The sequence below is a fragment of the Phalacrocorax carbo genome, chromosome 11 (genome assembly GCF_963921805.1).
Source record: "Phalacrocorax carbo chromosome 11, bPhaCar2.1, whole genome shotgun sequence".
Taxonomy (NCBI): Eukaryota; Metazoa; Chordata; class Aves; order Suliformes; family Phalacrocoracidae; genus Phalacrocorax; species Phalacrocorax carbo.
This window is the reverse complement of record NC_087523.1, coordinates 3,650,474-3,674,808: the sequence shown is the minus strand read 5'-3', so window position 1 is coordinate 3,674,808 and position 24,335 is coordinate 3,650,474. Positions and strand designations below refer to the sequence as shown.

General features: G+C 35.0%; 1 protein-coding gene across 1 annotated transcript in view; it reads left to right on the top strand.

Annotated features, from left to right (window-relative positions):
- The window catches only part of CHM (CHM Rab escort protein), a 72,401-nt gene extending 52,253 nt beyond the window's left edge, over positions 1 to 20,148 (top strand). Inside the window, exons 10-15 of the mRNA XM_064462883.1 lie at positions 2,390 to 2,494; positions 3,358 to 3,421; positions 4,367 to 4,463; positions 8,950 to 9,042; positions 12,447 to 12,613; positions 18,022 to 20,148. Of these exons, the coding sequence (XP_064318953.1) occupies positions 2,390 to 2,494; positions 3,358 to 3,421; positions 4,367 to 4,463; positions 8,950 to 9,042; positions 12,447 to 12,613; positions 18,022 to 18,228 (733 nt within the window). The 3' untranslated portion in view covers positions 18,229 to 20,148. The remainder of the gene's footprint in view (positions 1 to 2,389; positions 2,495 to 3,357; positions 3,422 to 4,366; positions 4,464 to 8,949; positions 9,043 to 12,446; positions 12,614 to 18,021) is intronic.
- Positions 20,149 to 24,335: the final 4,187 nt, after the last annotated feature.

Sequence of the window (24,335 nt, the reverse complement as noted above, 5' to 3'; positions counted from 1 at the left end):
AGTACTTGAAAGAAATTTTCTCAGCATCATTCTTTGAAGTAAAGTGGAGGCTGAAATTAGAAGTGCTATCTCTTTTTCTGTTTAAAACCTTATCAAACGTGTGACCTGATAGCTATTCCTAAACAAAGGAGAGGAAACAACACTTAGCAAGAAAATAAAAAGTGTGTAGTTGCTTTTGCTGGCTTTGAGTGATGCAACATGACATTTAATCAACCTTTCCCCTTCTATAACGTTTAGGGGGGTGGCAGGGGAAATTGTTTCATAAACAATAAGAAAGGTTATAATTAGAAATGAACAGTAGCAGCTCGACTTACTTGTTTATTTGCAGTATTAAAATGAGCACTGGAGAATGAAATCAGGGTAATGTTAAGAAAAAACTTCGTAAAGTTGCAAGTGAAGCACATGTTGAATAGAATGTGATTGAAGCTGTATGAAGAATACTACATGTTTAAACCATGCTTGTACCATTAGACTTTTAAGTACTGTTTTCAAGTTACCTGTTGAATTTGAATCTAGGTATATATAAAGAATCGAGATCCCTATGATATCAGCATTAGAAGTTGGTGTTATAAAAACATGTTTAATTGTCATTAACCTCTTATGTTTGTAAATAAGCCTTGTGTGCACCCTTTTGCAATTCTCATTTCAGACTACAGAAGCAACTGGTTTACTAAATAAAGGTAGTGGTGGCTGATGGCTGTTACTTATTTAGGTTTAGTTCTCTAATTTTATAGATCATTTTGATCACAGAAACTAATGAATAACTTGAAGTTACAGAACTGCTGTTTATTTGTGAGGCATAACTTGCATGTCAGATATTTGCTGATACAGGATGTATCAATGTGCCACTATAGTAAAACACATTTAAATCTGTAAGGGATCTATCTCTGTTAGGCCACCTTTTGTTTCTTTTAATGTTTTCAAGTGCACATATGCGCGTGTGTGTGTGTAAATGCGTGTGAGAGAATTTATTGGTTCGAATCCTGTATATATTAAGTAAACTGAAACATTGAGATGCTGATTCAGAAGAATTTCATTTTTAAAAAAATAAGGTAACTTTCATACACCCAGCCAAAGTTAAGTAAAGCTGATTTACTTTATTTATTTCTACAGTCAGTGTTCTGATAGTGTAGAAAACCTTAAAATCTTGCTTTAGAAATCAGTCCTGAGTCTTAAAGTTCCTTAGGATATGGAAATAAGCTATAAGGAAAGAAATTGTAGTGCGCATATGTTGTTTGCGCTTTAGAGAGGGAAAGCATTTGTAAAGTCACGAGCTCTTTAAACCTGTACAGGTTTCTAAAATTGTTTGCAATGTCTCAATTTGAGGAAAATACGTACAGTTGAACAGGACATAGATCGTGGCCCATAGGAATGAGCAGGAGAGGTTGTTTTTAGTTAGTGTCTGTATGCAGCCTCCTTTTTATTTCTCTCATATGTATGCTTTGGCTTCATGTATGTCATATGTAAGTCTGAGGTTCTTTCATAAAGATTTTCCCCCTTTAAAATCTGAAATTTGTATCCTGTTTTCATTTAAGCTCTCTAAATTGCTTCTTCATGTGGTTTGCATTTCTGTCCCATGTATAGGAGTGTTAGTCTGTTGTGTTACACTTGACTCTCGAAAATTTCTATAGCCAAGTCCCAACTTGTAATTACTCTCCTTTTGTTTTGACCTGCTTGCATTCAGATTTTTTTATGGGGGTCTTGGTTGGTTCCCCCTCCCTTTTTTTTTTTACTTTTTTTTTTTCCAAGTATTGCCTGAGGCAGATAAATACATGTTTATGGTAGAATTTGTATATATTTGAAGACAAACAGTATCTATCAAGAACTTTGTGTTGCTCTTAAATCAGTGTGACTTAGTTAATCCTTCTGTGTGCAACTTAGAGATAAATGGTGTATTCAGTCACAAATATAGAAACTCAGAAATATTCTTTTGGAGCAGTCTAATACAAGCATTTCACAGGGATTTTTCCTTATATCTCAAGTTAATTTGTCATTTAATTTGTCAAATATTATTGCCAAAATAAACTTGTCTTTGGTAAAAGTTGCTGACTGGGGAAAAATAACACTTCAATAGGGTAGCACCTACAAAATTATTCACAGTATTACTTTTCCATGTATCACGAGGTAAGAATGTATGCCATTTTCACGTGCAGTCAAATGCCAGTGTTATTAGCTTATATTTAGCATATACCAGGTAGAATGTATAACTCTAGGATTTAGTTATCCATTTCAGTTGAGTTGTTTTAGGGTTCACATGTTAAAGAAATGTGTATCTAACTTACCTGAAAAATATAAACAATGTGCTACATAACTCAATTTTGAAAAGTTAGGCATGATTTTGTTACCTTATACCTAAATTTCTTATTTTGGCTCAATTTTTTTTTAACAGATGCAAAGCTATTGTGGATCATTTTGGACAAAGAATAAGTGCGAACTATTTCATTGTGGAAGATAGTTACCTTTCAGAGAGCATGTGTAGAAATGTGTGCTACAGGTATGTAGTGAAACAGTAAACATAGTAAATTGTGTCAAATAATAGTGTATAAAGTATGCTGCAAGTTAAGCTTAATAGGTTCTTGTCTCCTGTTTTATCTTTGCAGTACAGCTTAGTTCTGTGTATAGTTTTTATCTTCTATATATTTGAGGGCATACTCTATACTTTCTATGTGCAGATTCCTCTTTTCCTTATAAAAAAACCCCAATAGCTCTAAGTGCATTAGGGATTTCAAATTTATTTAAAAGTATTTGGAAGGTGGACTTGCCTATTGCTGCTTTCACTTTAACTTTGTTCAGGTTTAGAAAAGTATTAAGTCATTGTTTTCGCTGATTTTTGTTGTTCTTGCCAAAAGCATTGGACATATACTGCCTTTGTCTTCAAAATATTGCAGATGAGATAAGCCAAACTGTAGTAATAGGTGCAGTGCAGAAATAATCATAGGCAATGGAGGATTAGAAATCTCAATTCAGGAGCTCCGCTCTAGTGTATTTCCCCTTAATCCAAAGTGTCCTATGCTATTTGGAACGTAAAAAGTCCTGTAACACGCTGCTACTAATCTTGATCAAATAAACAAAATAATTTTTTAAAAATCAGTAGGATATTCAAGCCATTTTATATAATGGTATTGGCTCATTATTCGTCATCTATTTTGGTCATTAAAAATACTTCGTTAATGTTCCAGATGTGTTCCTACTTTAGCAACAGGCAAAATATCCCACTAACAATCATATTAATAAAGATTATATGTTTAATAGTCTTTCCACAGTATTATGTTTCGATTGGTATAGCCAAAACTATGAATCCAAATTGCTATTTTTTATGTTTTTGTGAAATGTCATAATTGTTTGATTTAATTGTAGGCAGATCTCCAGAGCAGTGCTCATTACAGATCAGTCTGTACTAAACACAGATTCAGAGCAGCAGGTATCTATCAATTTTGTATCACTTGTCTCTTTATGAATGTATTTATTAATATTTAGTTGTTGGGAGGGGTTAATTCATGCTTTTGTTTCTGCTTGAATCAGCTTTTTAATCATCTCTCTGCCGTTACGTGTTTAATTTTTTAGTCTCTGTAAAACTATTAGGAATTTTATTTTGTTTTAATTCAAGGACTTGAGTTTTGCCACTTGGTTGGCACTATATTAATTAAACAGAGTTTCTAAGCTGCTGTCTTATAAGGTAGTTAATTTTGCTTGCTTTCCAATAAACTGTTACCCTTAGTATGCTGTTACCTATTAATTATTCATCTTGTCTAAACTTTGTTCAAAATTCTTCTGTTGTTTTTTTTTTCTTAACATTCACTTTTACTGGTCAAAGTCCTTACTGTACAGTTTCAGATCCTTTCAATTCTTCTGCTTCATCTGCCCTTGCAGACTTTAATTTTAAAGGGCATTAATGTGTGTTAAGTGTTTCTTGTGTACGCTTCCTGTATTCTTACAGGTTAAATAGGATCTACAAAATAGAAACATATATGATAGAGAAGTCTGTTCTTCCTAAGTCATGCTACTACCAGTCCTGCCTAAAAGTACTCCAGTCATTCTCACGTAACAGTGCTCTGCCCAGTGTTCAGAAACAATTTTACAGTCTCTTCCCAACAGAGTTTCTAAACTCTCATCGTTTTGGAAGGGGCTGTGATAAGAGGTTCTCTTTCTGTTTCATTCCTAACAAAGGTGGTCTTACTAACTTTGGTGGAAATTCTTGAATGCTCAAATCCTGCAGGATTGATTGCACAAATTGTTACTAATAAGCCAGAAAACAAAATTGCATAAATGTCTGCAGTTGTTTTTCACCTTCACTCAGAATTGTGTTGGTTGCCTCATCATCCATGTTACTCTGTGCTTCACATAAGTTGTTCTTTCTGCTTGATAGGTTTCCATTTTGACAGTGCCTCCAGTGGATCTAGGAAAACCAGCAGTTTGCATCATTGAGTTGTGTTCTTCAACCATGACGTGTATGAAGGACACTTGTAAGTACACGGTATATGAAATCTTAACTATATTTTTTTGCTTTGACTCTATCAACTCTGAAACAAGATTTAAAATATGTGTGTATTGTTCCTCTGCAGCACAATGATCAGGCTGTTACCTGAGAAAACAGCGTGTACTAGGTTACTGTTACCAGCAGACAAGAGTAGTAGTCAGTCGTCTTCATTCTATAGCAGTTGTGTGCTGTTCCATATGGTTTAGAAATCATACTACAAGATTCTTGTTGCATTCATTTTTTTTAAATTTACATGTGGTAATTATTTATTTAAAATAACAACAAAATTTTAAAGGTAATAACGTATATTCTTCTTTATTTCCAAACGGGTCAAACATCAAATGTTCCTTTTAACACTTATGTGATTTAGAAGCTTGATAGTTGTAGTCTTATTAGTACTGGGACAATAGTCTGTGTACTGTACAGTAATTATAAAATAGCACCAAAAAAGAGCTTTTTGTTATGACTGCTGTTTTGGGGTGTTTTTTTTTAAATAAAAAAAGTACTAGAGTTCCACATTTTGTTTGTTATGCAAGAGTTTTAAGACACCTGAAGATTTAGTAGAATGGCAGATAAGGTTAGTGGAGAGCTCTAGCAGACTGTTGCTTCTCCACTGTAATTAGCTAAGATTGTACAGTCTTCAAGTCAAAATATTAAGATTTTTTTTTTCAAACTTAGAAATAACATTTCTAATAAAATTCTAACAAAATTTCATGCCAAGAATTTCTCTTACCACTATAATTGAAGGGCCAAAACCCACCTGAAATATTTTGTCAAATAATTTTGGAAAAAACTTGTCAGCAAAAGAGCGGGATCGTTAACATGGCTGCATGTTAGGGTTTGGGTTTTTTTTCCTTCAGACTACCTTTAAAATTCAAGAGTATCTTTATGCCATGGGACTCTGTGGCCTCATAAAAAATGCTACAGATGCTTGTTTTCGTAAGGATAGGTTCTCAGTACAAGCATCAGGTATATTTCAGTATGATGTCTAGGAGAATATTTTGGAGCATCTGTTCCTGTTTCTGCTGCAGTTTCTGCTTTTTCCCTAATCAGCATATACAGAACAATTAATAGGTAGGTTAATAGACTTATTTTCACTTACACAATAATGAATTTTTCCTTTAGTAGATTAAAAGAAAATTCTAAAGCACGTGAATCTTACTGGTAGTTTGTTGTTTGTTCGGCTTTTTTTGAAAACGGACTACCTTAGCTGAACTATTAAATCGAAGTACCTGAAGTACACTATGGTTGGGGGCTTTTCATCTTCTGGAAGTTTTGGTGGAGGTGAGGTTATGTCCCATTATGAGATTTGGAGGGAAGGAGTTGCATCATGATACATTTGCGGTAAAGTTACAAAAATTCTTTTAAGACCTTTTTTTATTGTCATCAACTGCATTAGATTCTGTGATTCCAAAAACATCTGAGAGATGACCTTTCTGGAAGGGATGCCCCAGTATTTCCAGTAACAGTTTTCTATGTACAGAGCTTTATGACTGGTATTTTATGTGAACTTGAAATAGATGAGCAACAAAATGTTTTTATCGGGTATTTATTTTTCTTTCCAAATTCTTCTTCTAAATTTGGTTAAATCGATTAGCAGCTTGGGACACTATGGAAGATAAACAGAATTAGAGGTTACCTGACCTAATGCTTTTTTTTTTTTTACCAAAAAAATAAGTATCTGTAATAATAACCAGATTATTTTACTGTTACCTAGTTCTTTGCATATGAAAGGAGAGCAAACTAAATGATTACGTCATTCAAAGTTTTATTTCCTACTTAATTAACGAAAAAAACCCCAGCACTGTAATTAAGAACTTAGTGCTATAAAGCATATTGTTAATATTTATCCTTCAAATAGCTGTTCTACTTTAAGGATTCACAAAATACATATTGCAGGAAATGAAATTAAAGAAGGATTGATGTTCAAGTAGATATAAATTATTAGTTCCATGAGAGTTTCTGGGGTGCTGAAAAATTAAGGTTTCTGTTAATTACTTTTTCCCATAAATTCTTTCAGTATCCGAAGAGAAGGTGCTACATTCCTTAATGAAATTTTTCTTCATGTATTGAAATAATACAGTTGTATTTTAGGTATAGCTGAATCCTAGTTATGGGGCATATTTCATAATTTTTTAAAAAACCTTTACATCATTATCTGTAAATGGGTTTTAACCTGACTGATTTCTCCTTCAAACAATTATTTAAGATAAGTATACAAATACATCTACTCTTTGATCACACTGCATAAATGACAGGCACATAATCTGTATTGCCAGTTGAGTGGAACCAAACTCCTTCACTTGCCCTAAAAATTGAGACCGTAATGATGAAATCATGAACTAAACTCATCGTTCTTCTTGCTAGAAGAATTACTTGAAGACAAATGTTGGCAACCACTGTAACTAATGCAGTTATACCTGAGTAAATCAAATATAATCAAAATACGTACTGATGACTGTGACTCATAGCCATAACCTTAAAGATAATAAAGATTTTATAGAAAGTATATTATGTGAACTTTAGTGATTTGTAGCTGGTTTTTTCTGAGGAAAGAAAAGATTGTATTAGTGTTTAGGGTTGCAAACAGTTAAGGTTACAGGGAGACTTTTATTATCACCACCTGTTTTCTTTTACTTTTTTCCCCGTACATATTCATTTTAGACATAAGGTTTGGTTTTGGTGAAGAAAAAAAAAAGAGTATTAATGTTTGAATATAATCTCTGTGTGTGCAATCTGAAAGAAGAGGAGCATGAAGGGTTAAATTTCTGGTCCTTCTGGAGTCAGTGTCAAACTTTGTGTGGCATAACTGTGGCCAGGAAATCATTCAAGATACACGTGATGTACTGGTAAATAATGACACAAATATAGCTAGACTTCAGAGTGAAAGAGAAAAACGTCACAGCTATGCACTGCTGTTAAATTGATCAGAAATGTACAGTAATGAAGAAAAAGTTAATCAGCTTCAACGTTGTACGAAGGTATGTTAAACTTCATGAGTCTGACAGATAATTGTCTGCTGATGAGTTTCCAGACAACTGTTCAGTAGCAAATGAGTCCGTTCGGGTGGTCTCATAAAAAGCTTTAAGATGAGGCTTTTAAATATCTGAATGAATGGATGTAAAATCAGGTGGGAGAACAGCAGAGTAGCTAGTTCTGTATCTGGATGGAGACCAGTGGAACAGAAAAGAGGTCAAGAGCTGCATCTTTTCTAAGGAGTCAATAACTTCACTAGTTTGCAAAAGAGAACAAATAAAGCAATAGTATGTTCTATGAGGAATCTATTTAGCAACTTTATTTTCATGAAAACAAGTACATTAGCAAGAAATCTAAGTATCAGATCTCCATTTTTCAAGCAAAACTGAATTTTCTCAAATACAAAATTAGATTTAGTGACATTGATTTGTCCATGCTGTAAGGTGAATTTTTATTAATTACACAGTTCCACAAATGTGTTCTTGTGGTCAGAAATCTTTTCATGTCATCTCTTTCCAGTATGGGTTTACTGTACTCTGCTATTTGTTTCTGATGTGTACAGGGCACCTCTTGAAATCAAATACTTGAAATCCTTACTGGCCCGCCTAACCTAATTTCACCCACACCCAAACCCAAAACTTGGTTCTCCCATCCTATAAGAAGGTGGATGCATAAAATGTTGTAGAGCTTTTTTGTTACATTGTACCAAGGGATTGCATGTGTCATAACCAACGTTGCAAAACAGTTCTCTGATAGTCAGCAGTGCCTATCTTTAAATTCTCTCTAGTTTGTCAAAACACGACAGTGTTCCCCACTGCTCTCCATTCTCTGTGTGGTTGGAGAGAAATATTTAACTGCCACCCATTTGAACATGCATCTATTCACTTCATCTCCTGTTTACTGTTTAGTAAAATAAAAGAAATTGAAGTCTTGCTCAAACTTTCTACTTCAGTGGAGAAAGATAGTTTCCTACTTACTCCTGTACAGCCAGGCTTAAACTGTGAGTAGGCAAATTTCCAAATTCCCACTCAGTCCCAATTTAGCTCTTAAAGGAGAGTACTGATGAAAGTGATATTTGTGGGCTTAGTATGTTGTTGAACTATTCAACTGCTAACACTGATAGAATGTTCTTGGGCTTCTACAGGTCATTAACAGCAAATATGTTGTGTAATACAGATTCTTGCTGCTGCTTTTCTGGGTACCAATAGACACCTTTTCATAGACTGATACTCTGTCTGCACTGCTGATGATGTTAAGTTACACTTCCATCTTACCAAGATACATGGAAGAGAGAGATAATTATGAGATGTATTAAGAAAATTTCTCTGTGGTGTATATATACTGTATTTCCATAACACAATACTTCCCTGGGTTAAAGGAAGTGATTTATATGAGCAGTGATTTCTAAAAGTCTGCCGTGCCTTTTAAAAATTGTAAATGATATTTATATATCTGTGAATTCATGATTGTAGTTAGTTTGTGTTCTCTTTTAACAGATCTAGTCCATTTAACCTGTCCATCAACTAAAACTGCTAGGGAAGACTTAGAGCCTGTGGTACAGAAGTTATTCAATTTGAATACAGAAACAGGTAAGAATAAATAAATGAAGTATTAAGAGATTATTTTGCAAAAATATAATTTACCTTTGTAAGTAAAGTATCTGTTACCGAATATCTGAATCTGTCATCAGAGTCAGCATATGGTGAGCTGCTATTTAGATATCAACCTCTCAAAGTAAAGGAATCTATTTTGAGAGTGAGATTGATTAGACAGATGTCAGGTTTTTTGTATTTCATGGTCTAATGTTCCAAGTCTTCTTCAGCTGTGGTTTAACTTCAGTATACAAGGACCATGGCTATAAGTGTCTAGGACTTTTAAAATTCTATATGCTTTCTTTTTCATGGAAACACATTTGCTTCTCAGCATGTCTTTCAAAGGTGGAGTAGTGGAATTAAGTATTTCTGAATCTGTTTTTTCACACTGTCCTGTTTTTAGTGATTTCTTTCACTTGGGTATCCCTAACAATACTTATCAAAACCCCAAAAGTTGGTGATCTCTCTTTCTCCTTCAGCTGCCAGTTGTGCTCAGTGTTATAAACTTCTTTATTTTCTTTTGCCTTCTCTTATTCTAAGACTGTTATTCATCCTCCTGTTGTCTTCTTCAGGTGCTGCCTTGTTTGCTGTTTTTAGTTAAAATTCTCTGGATTCTGCTTTAAGCAGTGGAAGCATAAAGTTGTTACACACCGCAGTGTTTTCAGGAAGATAGATTTCCAGTAATTTCCAATAATGAACTATTTGGCCCTAAATGCAAGGGAACGTTGCCGGCTACTTTGATTAACTTTGACTTCAAGATGGACAGTTTCACAGTCCCAGAGGAAAGTAGCTGTTGACAAAGCAGTTGTTGCCTAGAAAGAAACTGTCCGTGAGATACTTTGAGCTAGTACCACAGAAGTCTTTGATATTTAATCCCAAGATCTTGAATTTAATCATATTTTTGGTAGATGCTCACAGAATAGGTACTGTGCACACAGAAGATGCTGTGGTGTTCTGACCCTGGGAAAGCATTTTTAAATATAGTGTGCTTATACTTAAATACAGTATATCATAGTCGTTCTATGAGAAAACAATAGTTAGCTGTCAGTGGAAGCGTGCATGTTCGTATATACACAAGTTAGGAAGTGTGGAATTATTTTATAATATTGATAATCGGTTTGCTTATAATATTTGCGCGTATGCTTTATTAATAAGGCATAACATGAATTCAGGTAGAATTTTCTCCCATTAATAAAATAAATGCAGTCTTTTATGTGCGCAATCTGTCTTTTTCCTCTCAGTGCTCTGTAACCAAGAGCAGTGTTTCATGAAGGGTTGAGTTCAGCTTTCCACAATTTTGTTTTTCTGTGTTCTTTTCCATTTTTACATTCCCCCCCACACCAATGAAAAAGAAATATCTTACTGTTTTTACTGGACAACAAAGTGCTTTTATTAGGAAATAAAGTATTAAATAATAAGCATTTTCTTTCTTTTTTTTTTTTTTTTGCCTACAGAAAAGGCATCTTTGATGTCCCAAAGATGTAGATTTTTTACTAGGCTTGTAGTACAAGAGCCTTTACAAAACAAATGTACAGAATGCAACTAGGGTTTGTAAATAGAAAACTTTATTAGACTGGAGAGCAACAAACACTTTTTATGTTGATATTTGTCAATTTAAAGCCCACTGATTTCCAACTTTTAATATTTAACATGTGCCTTAAATTTTCAAGGCAGTACCATGTGTTTTGAAGGCTCAATTGGTGAAGAAAAGATTAGCCTGCAGTTCAGTGTCTTCTAATCATTTGGGGGGGGTAGCATTAATCTTAATGTCAAAAGTGATCCAGTTTTGAAATGATATATTGTTTAGAACCTGACTGAAATTCTTCTGTAGAAATTCTGTGATCATAGGGGTCCTCAGGTGCACTGAGGCACTGAAAAGCTAGTTTTCACTGACACATAGGCCTTTTTATCATCAGGATGAGGTAGTGGTCGTATTTTAATTAAAATGTCAGAACAAATACTGTTGGAGTTATTGAAAATGAATCACCAGATAAAGTGAGCACTGGGCCATGGCAGGTCAAAGAGGCAAAGTCACCTGGAGAAGAGGACTCCATTCATTTTCCTGCCTAAATGAGGAAGAAGTAACTTTTATGAGCAATGTGAACTTTTAAATATATTAAAGAGCATCTTGCCCTGTATTAAGGCTCAGACTTTCACAGGCTGATGAATTTAATTTAGATTTCAAACTGATCAGTATGGTTAGCACCTATTTTTTTAAAAATATTTGACAGTTATAAAAAGATACTGAAGGAATAGCATAGATTTATCTCTTTTTTTCTAATTCAACTGCTTTAAAATACTGTTTTGAATGCCGTTGTTATCTAGAAATTTCTTTCTCGGAAAGAAGTAAATCTCACAAGGTCTTTTACAAGCTTCATTTATTTTAGAGGAGGTAAAATACCAAAAAGGGGACAGCAAATACACCAAACAAATAGTATCTATTAAGCTAAGAATCTATGTTGTGTATTCCTCCATTGCATTCTGCACTGTTAAAAAGTGACCTTCATCTTCCCAGAGGTTTTTCTGCTTGTGTGCAGAGGGGTTATATGAATGTGCAAAGTTAACTGCAAGAAGGTACAGATAATGAACACACAAGATGTAGTTTATGATCATTTTGTATTCATAATGAGTATTGTAGCACAGTACAAATCCTCAGTAAACGTAGATTAGTATAAATTAATCATTTATTTTCATTTAGCAGTATTTTGACAGTTTAGAGATTCTACACACCGCGTAACACACACCTCAAATAGAGTAGTTCTGGGTTTTGGTAATGCTTTACCTGCAGTTGCTTTTGGGGGGAGGTATTCTTTGTGAATTTTTCTTTAAAATTTATTTTATTTAAACCATGAGGATTAGTTACTCTCCTTAGACTGGCATGAGGATGCTCGATCTTAAAGCACACAGAGGTCTGTTATGAGAAGAGTTCCCATACACAGACAAAATATTAAGGGGGGGGGCGGGCGCGGGGATTGAAGTATGCATCAAAAATATCTTTGCATATGTGCAAAGTTGGCACAGCCCATGGAGGACTTGTTCAGACCGTCATATGCTCATGGAGTTTATCCAGAGTAAACTAGATAACGTGAAGTGGAAAGGCATTATATTTAGACGAAGCTTCTTGGTTGTATGTTTTTAGGTGATAATTGGTTCTTGTGTGGGTTAGTGCATACTGAATAGGTAGAGTTTACATACCTATGGTTGTAAAGGAAAAGTAAAGTATGATGAAAGACTGCCTCAGACAAGAATGGAAAGTAAAGTTAATTGGCTTTTTAAAGGAAAAAAACCAACTTTATCACAGTAATTCAATGTTAATAAACTGACTTCTAGTATGCTGGATTCCATCTTGCCCTTATTACACAGGAACATTGATTACTGGAAACACCTTTTTTTCTTTTCAGAAACTGACAATGAAGAACTGGAAAAACCTAGAGTCCTCTGGGCAGTCTACTTCAACATGAGAGATTCTTCAGGAGTTGACAAAAATTCATATGATGGCTTACCTTCAAATGTTTATGTCTGTTCTGGACCAGACTCTGCTTTAGGAAATGACTGTGCTGTCAAACAGGTTGGACAGATCAATTATTTTGGTTGCAGAAATTTAATTTTAAAGACCTAAGGAAGTCCAATACAGTTGACTTTTGTTCTGGGTTAATCTGCTTTATGCTAGGGAATTAGTATTAATAGAGCTATAAAACCTCACAGCTAAACATATATTAAAAAAAAATCTTACTTAATGAGCAAAGTGAATGTCAGTGGGATTGAGAACAGAGGAAACTTGTTACTATATCAACTGACCTTTTCGCATTAGGAGTAGCAGATAGTTAATCTGAACAGGTAGAGGGAACCTAGAAGGCAGCAGTACCTGAAGATGATGATCTTGGCAGAATAGTTACTTGCTTTAATACTGTGGAAAGGAAAAACTGTCAAATAATTCAGAAAAATAGATGATAAGTCCCCAAAATATATAGTCTTTCGCTTGTAAGGTTAAGGAGGAGGTATAGTAGTAGAGAAGCAGTACAAATCAAAGGTCAGGAAAGCCTATCTATAGTTCAAGCTGGAACGATCATCAAGGTAGTTGAATACCTGCAGGACACAGTCACAAACCTAAAACCTATTGGGAAAACACCCCAGCATTATTATTAATCTCATACATTAAGCTATCTGTCTCAGTTTACCTTCTCTTTGCCTTAATGTCATCATATTAAAAAATCATGGTGTAATTGTGTCTCTGAAGGAATTGAGGGCAATGTCGTTCTATCTGTGACCTGAGATAGTATTTGGCACCAAATCACACTGTGTTCTGATTTTCAGTTCTCAGTATTTGGGTGCCTACATATCTAGTTCCTGCCAAGTACAATCCTGAACCGAGAACCACTTGCAACTTGCCTATTAGTAGTAACACCATACCAGTACTCAATTTAAGACAAACTACTAGTGCTTTGAATTTGGAGATGAAGACTGAAAGCTCCCTAAAGAAAACTAGGTAGATGGAGAGATCGTGAAATAGTCACCTTCTGTGTCAGCAATAGGCAGAATACACAGGGACACCAGATCTTCAAGGGTAGGTACATAGAAATTCACGAAGAACTTCATATCATACCTCTCCTTGTGCCTTGTGCACTACTACTGTGCAGGAGACAAGAACACCATGCGATTATGTAGGTTACAGCTTGATCAACGAAAGACAACTACAGGAATGCGTCTCCTTTGCTCTTCCATTCAGAGATCCACCTTGATAAGGAACGTGTAAGTTTTTAGACAAATGCAGTCCCTGTGGTGTCAGGGTGCTTTTAGAGCTAATGTGAGAACACTTCTACATCTTTGTAGGATTATCTGGTGCTAGTAATTTTTAGATCTGTTTATTTTAATAGCCATCTTCAGAGAATGTGCATGCTGTCTTCTAACCAGTTGCATGATTTTTTATGACTAAGTCATAAACCTCTTAAAAATAAGAATTTTGAAGTGGAAAGGCTGACACAGCCTCAATTGTAGCATCAGAATGGTACTATTAAGGGTTAATAGTACCCTTCATTGTGCTTCACAAGGCAACCATTTGCCTCCCAAGAGAGTAAAGAACTGTAAAGACAAAAAATAATGCAAGACAATTATTATGGTAGCAGTTTAAAATTGTAAATGAGTTCTTTTCTAAATGGCATTTTTTTAACTGTTGTTTAAAACAGTGCAAGTTAAAAGATGCTTAAGTACACTTAAACCAGCCTATTTCTAATTCTGCTAGCCACCTTTTGTGGCATTCAGCTTTGTCTTACTACCATAAGAGCTCTTTTTCTTACCAATGAGTAATGGTATAATAGATCAAGTTGTGTTTAAATATTCTAGGTGCTGTAGGTAGCCTTTGTGTTAAATGTGGTGACCATCAGTGAGATAGATGTTAAGCAAGCAGATCTCAGAGGAGAAACAACCAAGAGCCTAAAACACTGCCTTTCAGAAGAGTAGGTAGAAGCTACATTTTTTGGAACCTATTTTAAATTTTGAAACTACTGGTCACTAGAGTGAAAAATATTTCAGTGTAAACATGGCCATAATTAAAAGTCGAAAGGGTAAATGAAAGTGAGGAGCATATGTCAGAACGAAGTGAAGAACAGGCTGAAGATAAAGCAGGACTCACAGTTAGAATACACCCTTCCTATGTAGCATGCAGGTACCTTCTGGACAAGTGGAGGAGGGAAATATATGTAAGTTGGTGTGCCTTCTGCCCCCAAATCACTTCCATCTTCCTAACAATGGGATGGAAGTCTCCTAACAAAATATATTACAAAAAAAAAAAAAAAAAGGATCAGCACACTTTAAAAAAGAACACACAAATAACCACTGTGCGTATTAGTCTTGGAGATGGCTTGGAAAGCTGAATCTAATGTCTCTAATCAGTTGTGTTTACTGTTTTAATGATACTTCCCATGATTTAGTTTTCATTACCATTAGTATTACTAACTTCTATATGTTGTGCTGTTTGATTGTATTAGAAGGCAAGATGCTGCAGCTTTTACAGACGATTATCCATCTACAGCTCAGTATACAAATGACGTCATTCTTGTTTTATTTTAATTTATTCCAAGTATAATACTGAATTCATTTTGATGTCTGCATTTACTTGCCCTGAGGCTAAATAAAATGTGAAGTGCCATTTATGATTCCTTCAAATTCTATATGCATGGGCCGTGTAAAGCATCTGGCTTCCAGTTTTCTGTGTTTTCACTGCTACCACCTGACGTGAATTATCACGTTCTTTAGTGTGTTCCCTCAAGTATTTCAGATGTACGGGGCATCTTCATGTTCGTAAGAGGAAGCATTAAAATTGTCATGCCAGTATTTGTCTATAACTTGTTTACTTTTTTTGTCTATATCTGGAAGGATTTCAGAGTTATTCAAGTGTGTTGTATTTCAAACTACTGTTAGTTTGGTGGCGTTCTCTGTAACAGTTGCTGTGAAAGCCAATACAGCTTGCCTGCATGCCATCAAGGTGTGTAGCTGGGATACAGTAAAACAGGAACAAAACATAGTTTTATTTAACTTCAAACAGTTATTAAATTAGAGTATGCAAGTGATTTACATGCTTATGTCTTAACGCTTAATTCCAACCTACGCACTTGAAAGCTGGTACACTTTACTAAATATTGAAGGAACTATTTACTAAATCAGTTACAATAAGTATCAATGTGTTATAATGAAGGAGCTGCTAAATTATTATTGGTTATTCAGCATGATTTCAGCTGGATAAGGTTAGCTTAAAAAACTGGTAGACCTGAAAGCACTCTATACCATTAAATTGTTCAATTATAATCAATGTCATCATGTCCTACATAACATACTGAGGATTTCTTTCCATGTTGAGCCTTATAATCCTTTGACCATTTTTGAAGTGGATATTTGCTGACTAGCTGGAGACTGAATAATTGTTGAGAACTGCATAGGAAATGTTTGTCTGCTCTAGTTTGTCATATATTTAGTGTAAAATATGACACCTTTCTTCAATATTCTATTAAATATAATTTAAGTATATTTTTGGAGTTTTAAGGACAAGTGCAGACTTGAAATAAAAATTCTTTCTCTTACTTTCAAAAATTTAGTTTTGTAAACTTTTTGTAGGATATTTGTACTCCTTTGCCCCCTAGGAGTACTAGGCAAGGTTTTCAAATTACAAAACCATGGGGTTGAAGTAGAGAATACAATTTTTTTGTATATTCTTTCATATTCAAACCCCGCCTAGACATGGTCCTGTGCCCCCTGCTCTAGGTGTACCTGCTCAAGCAGGGGGTTGGACAAGATGATCTCCAGAGGTCCCTTCCAGCCCTTACCGGTCTGTGATACTAATGTAAATAGATGTAAACAGTTTTAAATGGGTATGGAAGAGTGAAATTTAGGAAGCAGAATGAAAAATTAAATTGAACTGAGAGTAGACAGGGTCATTTAAGCAGTTAATAATGGAGTCCTACAGCCACGTGCTGGTGATACAAATCCATAGCAGGTGGGCAGTGAAGTTTATCACAGAAAGCTGTTTGGTACATGCTCAATGATGTATTAATCTGAAAACAATTCCCGCTTGTCCAGGAATCCGCATCATGTAATCAGCCTTTGCAGTTGGCATTAACTGACCCTACTGTCAGCTTTTTCAGTGCAGTGTCTGGTGAATATAAAGATTAAATGCATTCTTGCCTATGTGGGAGCTCTCATCACAGGTCGTCTTTAGGGCATAGTTTACTGAATAGACAAAATTGAGAGGCAATATTCCTTTTGCCTTTTTAGAAGCCCAAAACATAACTGTGATCTGCATCAGTTGTCTCCGTTTGCCTTAGAAGCTTAAGGACTTCAGGAAAAAAAAACCTTTATAGAAATGTGAAGTGCATGTTGATTCAGTAAATAAATTCCTGAGTGTCTTTAGCTTTATAAGCTTAGAGATAGGTTATTTGCACAAGAACATGTAAAACTGTTTAACAGTAGTTAACAAAGTTACTTGCGTTCTTCTGGTTTTTTAAAGGATTTTTGGCCTCCTTTGTTTTTATAAAGTGTCTGGTTCTCAAGAATTCTAAGATGGTATTGTTTTGGTTCTTTTTCTCCCAGGTTGTGTAGTTGTATTCTGCATGTTGTAGTAACAACTACCCTGATGTTACCTAGAACACGTTTCTTTTTAACATCTTTCATTGCAGTGGTCAAAAACCTTGACCTTTTGTATGTACTTAATTTCTAAACCTCAATGGCATGAGGAGTAAGTGGCATTGTGAATTAAATCCCTGAGCTATATGTTAAAGAGTAACTGTCTTTATCTAAATGAAAGTTGCTTATACAACTTTCTCTTCAGAAAGGCACAATTTTGCACGTAGTTGTACGCAGATAATACATTGAAATGATAGACATGTTTTCTGAATATATTATAAATGTCTACAAATATGCATATATTTTCAATTATAATATTCCATTGGATGAGAATAGGTCTCAGCCGAGCTGTTTAGAGCTGTTCAGAAAAACAGAAATGGAAATTATTTTTGTAATTCTTAAATTTAAGAAGGAAACGCGTATAGATGTGATGTAAGCTGTACATATGAACAGTTTCCTGGGTTTGCTTGTTATGTGAAGTGGATTATTGTCTCTGGAAAGAGGCATGATCTTTCCCACACTTCACGTTTGACTGAAGCTAGGGATATTTTGATAGAGGAAAAGATAATTTTGCTTGCAAAAAATCATCTTAGTGGGTCTCAATACAATGTAGAATGACCAGCACTTTTTAAAAAGCCCTATGCTCTGACTTTTATAGTAGAACGATGTAAAAGGATAGATTGCTTTTTCTTTTTTGAGGACTGCAAGAAGGAATGTATTTCCCATGTGTGTACAATACTGTCAAAGTTTTAAATCGCTATTGATTTGAAAGAACAGAGAGTAATCTTAAATATCTGTAAAATATTGCTGCAAGGTATTACATTTCATGGTGAAGTTTATTTTATGCTTTATTTTTCTGAATAGGCTGAGACTATTTTCCAAGAAATGTTTCCTACAGAGGAATTTTGCCCACCACCACCGAATCCAGAAGATATTATCTATGATGAAGATGAGATTGTGCCAGAAGAGTCTGGATTCAGCAATTCACCAGATACAAAACCTGAACCCTCAGCTGAGGAAAGCAGTAATGGAGGTAGTATTGCTGTTAAGAAAGAAGATAATGAAGAATGAATTATCTGTGTTCTTTTAGTAGAAGAGGAGGTTGACCCAAACTAAAATGTAAGGGAGGAAGGGTAAGAAAAAGAGGTTTAAAAAATCATAGGTGTATTATTTGCGATTGCCTTATTGTCCTTAGCTTGAATAATCTTTCTTTGTCAGATAGTTTCATTGATAGCTGAGACATTTCTAAATAGTCATAGCTTCACCAGATCCAGGGGTATTTGTAGCTAAATAAAAAACATAGAACAAAGCATTTGAAGTTAAAATGCTAAAATAGGATTCATGATTTGTTGAGAGAATTTGGTTTTGTTTTACATCTTGGAAGGAATCCTCCATCGTTTAAACAGGCAACAAGTCGAAACCAATCAAAAGAAAAGTGCAAGCTTGCTTACCAGTTAGAGGATGATCTTCTGATACAACGCATCACAGTTCCACTAAAAACCATTGGATCTGTGCTAATTATACAGTTGAAGGTGAGCTTCACAGACTGTCCTTCAAAGTGGGTTTATGGCTGGAACTTAAAGGCATCAATATTCACAGTTCTGGAGTGGCTTTAGAATGTATAACAGATGTCGTGTTTAATGTGTATAATGAAAATTTCTTGTATGGCTTTGAAACTGATGCTGTCATTTAGAAATAAATATAATCCAATAGGTGTTCCTCACATGAAACTCTACTACATTCAATTTTTTTTTTTTAATAAGATATAATAGATCACAAATTTTCACTAGTGACTTGATTTACTGCAGTCAGGAAAACAGCACAATTTAAACTTAATGCTAGTTTCCCAGCAAAACTTAAAATCATTAATGGAGCGTACCTGTTGTTAGTTTCCCTGGATTTGTTGCAGTGTTTGGGCATTTAATAAGCCAGTAGTTAATTTTTTGAAGTATGGTGTCTGAGAAGTTTAGATGATCATTAATTGATGTTTTTTTTATGGTGGGGAGAAGGTTCAACTGGTAATTCCAAAGGTTTATATTGATCCCGGTTAATAGGATTAAAAATAGTGCGATAGCTGTAAATTACGCGTTTTGTAATGATAAATCATAAAGCGTTTATATAATAAAATTTATTGAAGTATTTATAAGCCTAGTTTGTATGAAAAATTACAAAATGAGAAAGCTGTTGTAAATGACCGTGATAACCTTGCACTTCTTCTGAACAATGCTTGAAATTAGATATTCAGATGATGAAAAATATTTAGCATTTACTTAAAGATTGACCTTAAAATGTACACCCAGTAGATCAGTAGTATATCTAAATACAGTGATCAGTGAATTTTGATGAGTCAGGGTTTAAAATTCTACATTAACTTAGATATAGTTCTAGCAGTGCTTAAATAGTGTACATAAATAAAAAAATGCCATTGAATAGTGAGTATTCAGCACTGCCTGAACTTGACATATCCAGGGTTTTGTACAGTTCCGCAGTGCACGGGCCTGCCTTTAAAATGGTGTTATGCCATAAAGGTTTATTTATTTATTTTTATACAGCACAACTGGAACAGTTAACTTCGCTTTGTCTTGCACCATAATACATTGTCCAATTTGCATTTCACAAACTGGTTTGTTAGTGTTTACATTCCCTGTTTATTGGATAGGTACCATTGTGTGTATAATCCCAAAGTCCTCAAAAATATGTGGTTGAAATGTTTCCAGTGTTAAACAATGGTTATCTTTGGATGCTTGTGATGGAGCAGTTATTTATATATAGTAATAAGCAGGCTGCCTCTTCATTTAGCTGTAATTTTTACTTGTATTGGAAAGCATGAGTGTATTAATTGTATTTAACATCTACAGCTCTGTAAAAGAACTAAGTGGAGGACCTAGTTCCTGTTTCTCTTTCAATAATAGGGATCATAGTTGAATTTTTCATCTTCTGTGTTTACAAGGAAATAATTTGATGAAAATTAAAGGTTTGCTTGCAAGTGCATTTTAGTGTGTTTTCTTTCAATTACACAAGAAAAGCAGTTCATTTGTTAGCTGAGCTGAGATTTCCTGATAATTCTGTTGTCTACTTTCATCATGTCGACATTTGTAATAAGATGGAAGTTTATGTGGGTGACTGTGTTTGTATCAGTTAGCAAGTTTATATAAAGTACCATCTTAGTGCTTCGTGTCCATGTAAAGCAAAGTTTGGAAATACTGCAAATTTGATTTTAGATAAGAGGGAATAATCTGAAAGTTGTAGGCTATGACTTTACACTACATTGATTGCTTAAAAACTGTTTTCATGTCTCGTGGGTATGGTGAATGGAAACATAAAATGTTTTTCCTATGGTACTTGAGTACCCAATAGCTCACTTGCAATAGCAGTAGATAAGAGTGTTGATCTTTGTATTTTACAGAAGTCATGCACTGAACTGCTTTTTGTTCTTGCTTTAAATGATTTAAGCATACAAAGTGAGGGTTAGGCTTATTTGAAGTAGTTTTTAAGGCTTGTCATACAGGATGTATTCAAAAGATAACATGACTTTTTAAAAACTGGCAATTTATCTGTAGGATTATTAATAAATCAAGTTAAAGAAAGATAAGGTTAATTGAATTTTTAAACAAGTAGCTGTATTATCCTTCAAGCACCTTGGAGCTCATACAATATTCACACCTTTTTTTTCTTTCCAAAGGAGTGCTTTGATATGTTTGAATTCCTTTTTTAATGAGTACTTTCTTTTTAACGTGGTTAATTGGATTAACCCTTAATATTCAGTCAATTTTATGCCATTTTCCCCTCTGCTGTTGTATTGCCTTATCTGTATGACTGCAATTAGGTAGGTACTGTTCCTTTGGAAGTATTCTCAGCCATGAAGCTGCTACGTCTGCTTTTTCTGGTGATGATGATGCTTAGGGCCATTTGACAGGTAATCATTAGAACTCAGATCGTTGCAGACTATGGGGTCTTTTCTCCTATCATTGCAGAGGGATTTATGTAGGTAACTCCTATTAATGCTAATGAGACTTGCATGTGTAAATCCTCCTTGCATCGATGGGAAAATTGACCCCTGGAAAAAAAAAAAAAGAATCTCCATGTTAGACTTGCTGATTCAGAAACGTCCAGGCACTGACAGCTCCTGTGTGGAAATGTGAGGGAGCATGTGCTTTGTACCATTTCACTGAAATACTCTGAAGAGGACTTGGGGAATTTTTAGGGGTTTTATCTTTTATATTTTATTTTGTACTTTCCATACACTTCCAAATTCTCTAACGATTCTTTTTATGTAGCTAATATCAATTCTACTTGCTGTACTCAGGAGGTTGCATGGCTCCTTTTGCTCTGGTTCTCATTGTTTTTAGGGCCTTCTCTCTCCCCTCCAAATCTCTTTACATCAGCAATGTGAATTGCAACAGCTTAATTTCAAGAAGAATTTGCTAATAATGTACAGGTTAATGACAAGTCAGAAGTATTAAACTACTGTTTTCACACAATAAGAGAGTAGGTCACTTAAAATCCATAATCTCAACTGTTGAAAGGATAAAATCAATTTCCTCAGCACTCTTCCAGGCTTGGAGTGGGAAAACACATGAACCACCACTTGAGGGGTGGAAAGAAGAAAGGAGAGACACAGAGATGGAAGTAGCTAAGGCCGGATTGCTGTAGCGGGAGGAGGAGGATAAAATGGGGCTGTTTGTCATGACCTTCAAGGTCCAGGACCAACTGAGTTTTGCACTTATATTTCCCTTTCTGCTATTTGAGATTTCTACACAATTTCTAACATTTTATGGGCTCTGGGGAAAAATATGTATGTGCTAATTGGAGTGAGGCAACAACAATTAACCAAGAATGGATAACTTATAAATGGAGTAATAACCAGCACATGCACTGGGGACTTTGCAGTACAAATAAAAATATTGGGGGTTTTTTGTTTACCTGTGGACATGTCTGTCCGTTCTTTATTGTTTATTTTATTGCTCAGTTACTACTGTGGATCTTTCATATAATCCTCTGCAGTACATTTTAGGTTTTTACTTATCTGACGATTTTATATCAGTAGCAAATTTTATCACCCCTTTTCTTAACATAATTTGTGAAATTATTCAGCAGCTCAGGTTTGAGATGATTCCTACTTCTTTGCTAGCTGTCAGTCAGTAGTTTCCTTCTACCTCTGATGGTTAGGTTTGGTGTTTTTGAAGAGTCTTTTTGAAGGATCTTGTCAGAAGTTTCAGGGAAGGCTAGCATCACTATAATCTGCATATTCCGTACAGATCCATCAAATTAGACTCCTCAAAAGCTGTTGTAAATTTCTGAGGCATAGCTTTTCTCTCTGTAAGCTTTGTTAACTCTTCCCCAATATTATGCTTGTTCATATCTAGTAATTCTTTCTTTATGACAGTTTCTATCAATTTGCCTGCTACGGATATTAGATTTTATTCAGTGGTAACCATAAAGCAACTCCCTTGAAAAACAAAAAACTCTCCCTTAAGGAAGAGTTCCAAGTTCTCCCATTAAAGAGTGAAAATGATGGTGTCAGAACTACCCTAAACTGCTCCAGAATGCTCTCTTAGCTTTTCTGCCATAATGAATGTTCTCTTCACCCATTAATTAACAGTACACTCTGCAGATTCGGGTGGGTTATCTGCCCTTTTTCATTTTTCCTTAGGATTCTGTGACTGCAGTTAATGCAGTTGCTAATTTTCCAATTAAGGGAGCTAGTTACTGAGATCACATCATAAAACTTGATTTGTGTGTGTATACAATTCTTAACAGTTTTTTTTTTTCAAATACTATTAATTAGCTGTGTGTGTATATACATATTATGGCAACATTATTCACTCATAAAAGTTTATCATTTAAACTTTTGCAGAAATCAAGCACTATAAAATGTCCAAAAGTTAGATTTATCTGCTGTTACCAAAACTGGCAAAAATAAGCAGGAGAGTTGTGGTGGCAGGGCAGTTGCTTGCATTCCTTGGGTAAGTAATGCAAAATATCTTTGGTAAGTTGTAGAAGTAGTTGACACACTGGAAGTTGGAGACAGTGATATAAAATGTTCACTTATAGCAACCCACTTTAATAGTAAGATTGCTTCAGTAAACCAGACGGAAGTCTTTACTTAGGTGTGTATGATTTCAAGAATGACTTTTTTAATGTGATAAAAAGTTACTATAGAAGGATACTTTCAGCTGTAGAGGTAAGTAGTACGAAATGGTCAGCCATGTGGCATTCATGTCGTTAGCTTCGTATCTAGCAAAAAAATTACTTTTGGTGGAAGCAGAGCTTATTAGCAATTCCACCGTTATGTTTATTTACAGGCTGCCAGGTGCTGTTTAAAAGAGTGACTGGTTCTTCAAAATCTGGATGGGGAGCCAGGCAGGAATGTTGTAAATCTCGATGACATTTGAGATTTAGAAAGTTGACAGTGAAGTATCAGGAAGATGCACCTGTTGACTTCACGGGAGTTCTGATCAGAGGAGACTTTAATAGAAAATACTCTTCCTGTCACAATTCTAACAGACAATATATTTTACACTACTTGCATACATTGACAAAAAAGATGGAAGGTATCCACCTAAGTGTATATCAAGCCCCAAATGTATTGGAGTAAACAGTGGTTGCGTAGACAATGGTTGACTCCCAGTGTATATAATGCTGCTTAAGTGGCAGTTCTACATAGGTGTCTTCTCAATCTTAGGGAAAAGCTTCGCTGAGAGTTTCAGTTGCGAGTTTCATAACTGGCCAGTATATGGACCTCAATAGTATACTACTTCACCTGATTTTAGTTTTCCTGTTACCCATCAGAATTTTTTTCCTCCGAAAGATTTAAGCATCAAGTAGAACTAAAATACTTTCTTAGTGACAGTCTGATCTTTTGATCGCCCTAAGAGGCATGGTGCAAGGAAGTTGTGCTGTTACTACAGATAATGCTGATTTTTAGGAAATCTCAGAACACCCACATTTTTAGATACAGATTTTCAGGACCTCATACTTCCTTCTGAAGTGCCACCCCATAATTTGTAATATCTTTGGGTGTCTGGAGAAGGCTTTAGTGCTGTTCCTCCATTCTGTGTGGTTAAGACTTCAGTAAGTGGGGCATGCCAAAGGCTATGGACACTCCATTTGTCTTCTCAGACAGAAGTTTCTCTTCCGAGGTATTGCTGCATGATAGCAGTCACCACTGATGGCTA